This window comes from Penaeus monodon, chromosome 33, assembly GCF_015228065.2.
Source record: "Penaeus monodon isolate SGIC_2016 chromosome 33, NSTDA_Pmon_1, whole genome shotgun sequence".
Taxonomy (NCBI): Eukaryota; Metazoa; Arthropoda; class Malacostraca; order Decapoda; family Penaeidae; genus Penaeus; species Penaeus monodon.
The window spans coordinates 25,215,906-25,216,660 of NC_051418.1; the positions used below are offsets into that span (position 1 = coordinate 25,215,906).

At 37.0% G+C, this 755-nt stretch overlaps 2 protein-coding genes across 2 annotated transcripts in view; both read left to right on the top strand.

Annotated features, from left to right (window-relative positions):
• Positions 1–755, top strand: part of LOC119594184 (peroxisomal sarcosine oxidase-like) — a gene marked incomplete at its 5' end in the record, with an annotated part of 59,772 nt that overhangs the window by 30,579 nt on the left and 28,438 nt on the right.
• The window catches only part of LOC119594183 (testis-expressed protein 2-like), a gene marked incomplete in the record, with an annotated part of 13,599 nt that overhangs the window by 8,357 nt on the left and 4,487 nt on the right, over positions 1–755 (top strand). The window contains 2 exon segments of the mRNA XM_037943253.1: positions 213–346; positions 559–748. Of these exon segments, the coding sequence (XP_037799181.1) occupies positions 213–346; positions 559–748 (324 nt within the window).

Sequence of the window (755 nt, forward strand, 5' to 3'; positions counted from 1 at the left end):
TAAGCAAAGGTATCAAGAAGTTATAATCTGGAATATCCTATGTGTTAGTGTTTATATTTGTTTTTTTCAAATTTTGCTATGTTGGCATTTCATATGTATTTTTTTTTTCTTTCAGTAATTATTTCATGATTAAATTGGATAAGCAGTAAATAATTTAATCAGAATATACTATTTCACAGAGAAGTCTTCACTCTTTACTATAATCTTTGTAGGCTGTGGAGTCGAAAATACCCCATATGCATTCGCCTTCATGGGGGATCAAAAGGCAGCACACCTTCCCCAGTTTCTATTACCTCAACACCAACAGGGTCAGCCCATGGAAGCCCAATACGTTTCTCCAGTGCTAGTGAGTGCCAGAAATTTGTGAACAGATGAAAACAATAAGGAACACAAAACTGCAAAGGAGATAATGAAAAAATACATATACATCTTTTATGTGTTTGTGTCTGTATGTATGCATACACATTGTGTGATTTGTTTCAAATGTGTAGAAAGAATCTGAACATTTTGATCTTGTTTTTCTAACAATCCCCAATTGATCCACTATTTATTTTACAGTTTTAGGACGCCAAGGCAGTTCTGAAAGTGGTGAAGGCAACTGGAGTCTTGATAATAACAAATCATCTGGGGAAGATGACCTGATGACCTCCTCACTGGACATGGCATCATTTGAGGAAGTGACCCAGGACATGTGTCAGGAAAAGTCGCTCTACCTCTTTGCCCGATGTGATCGGGAAAAGGATGACTGGTAACTC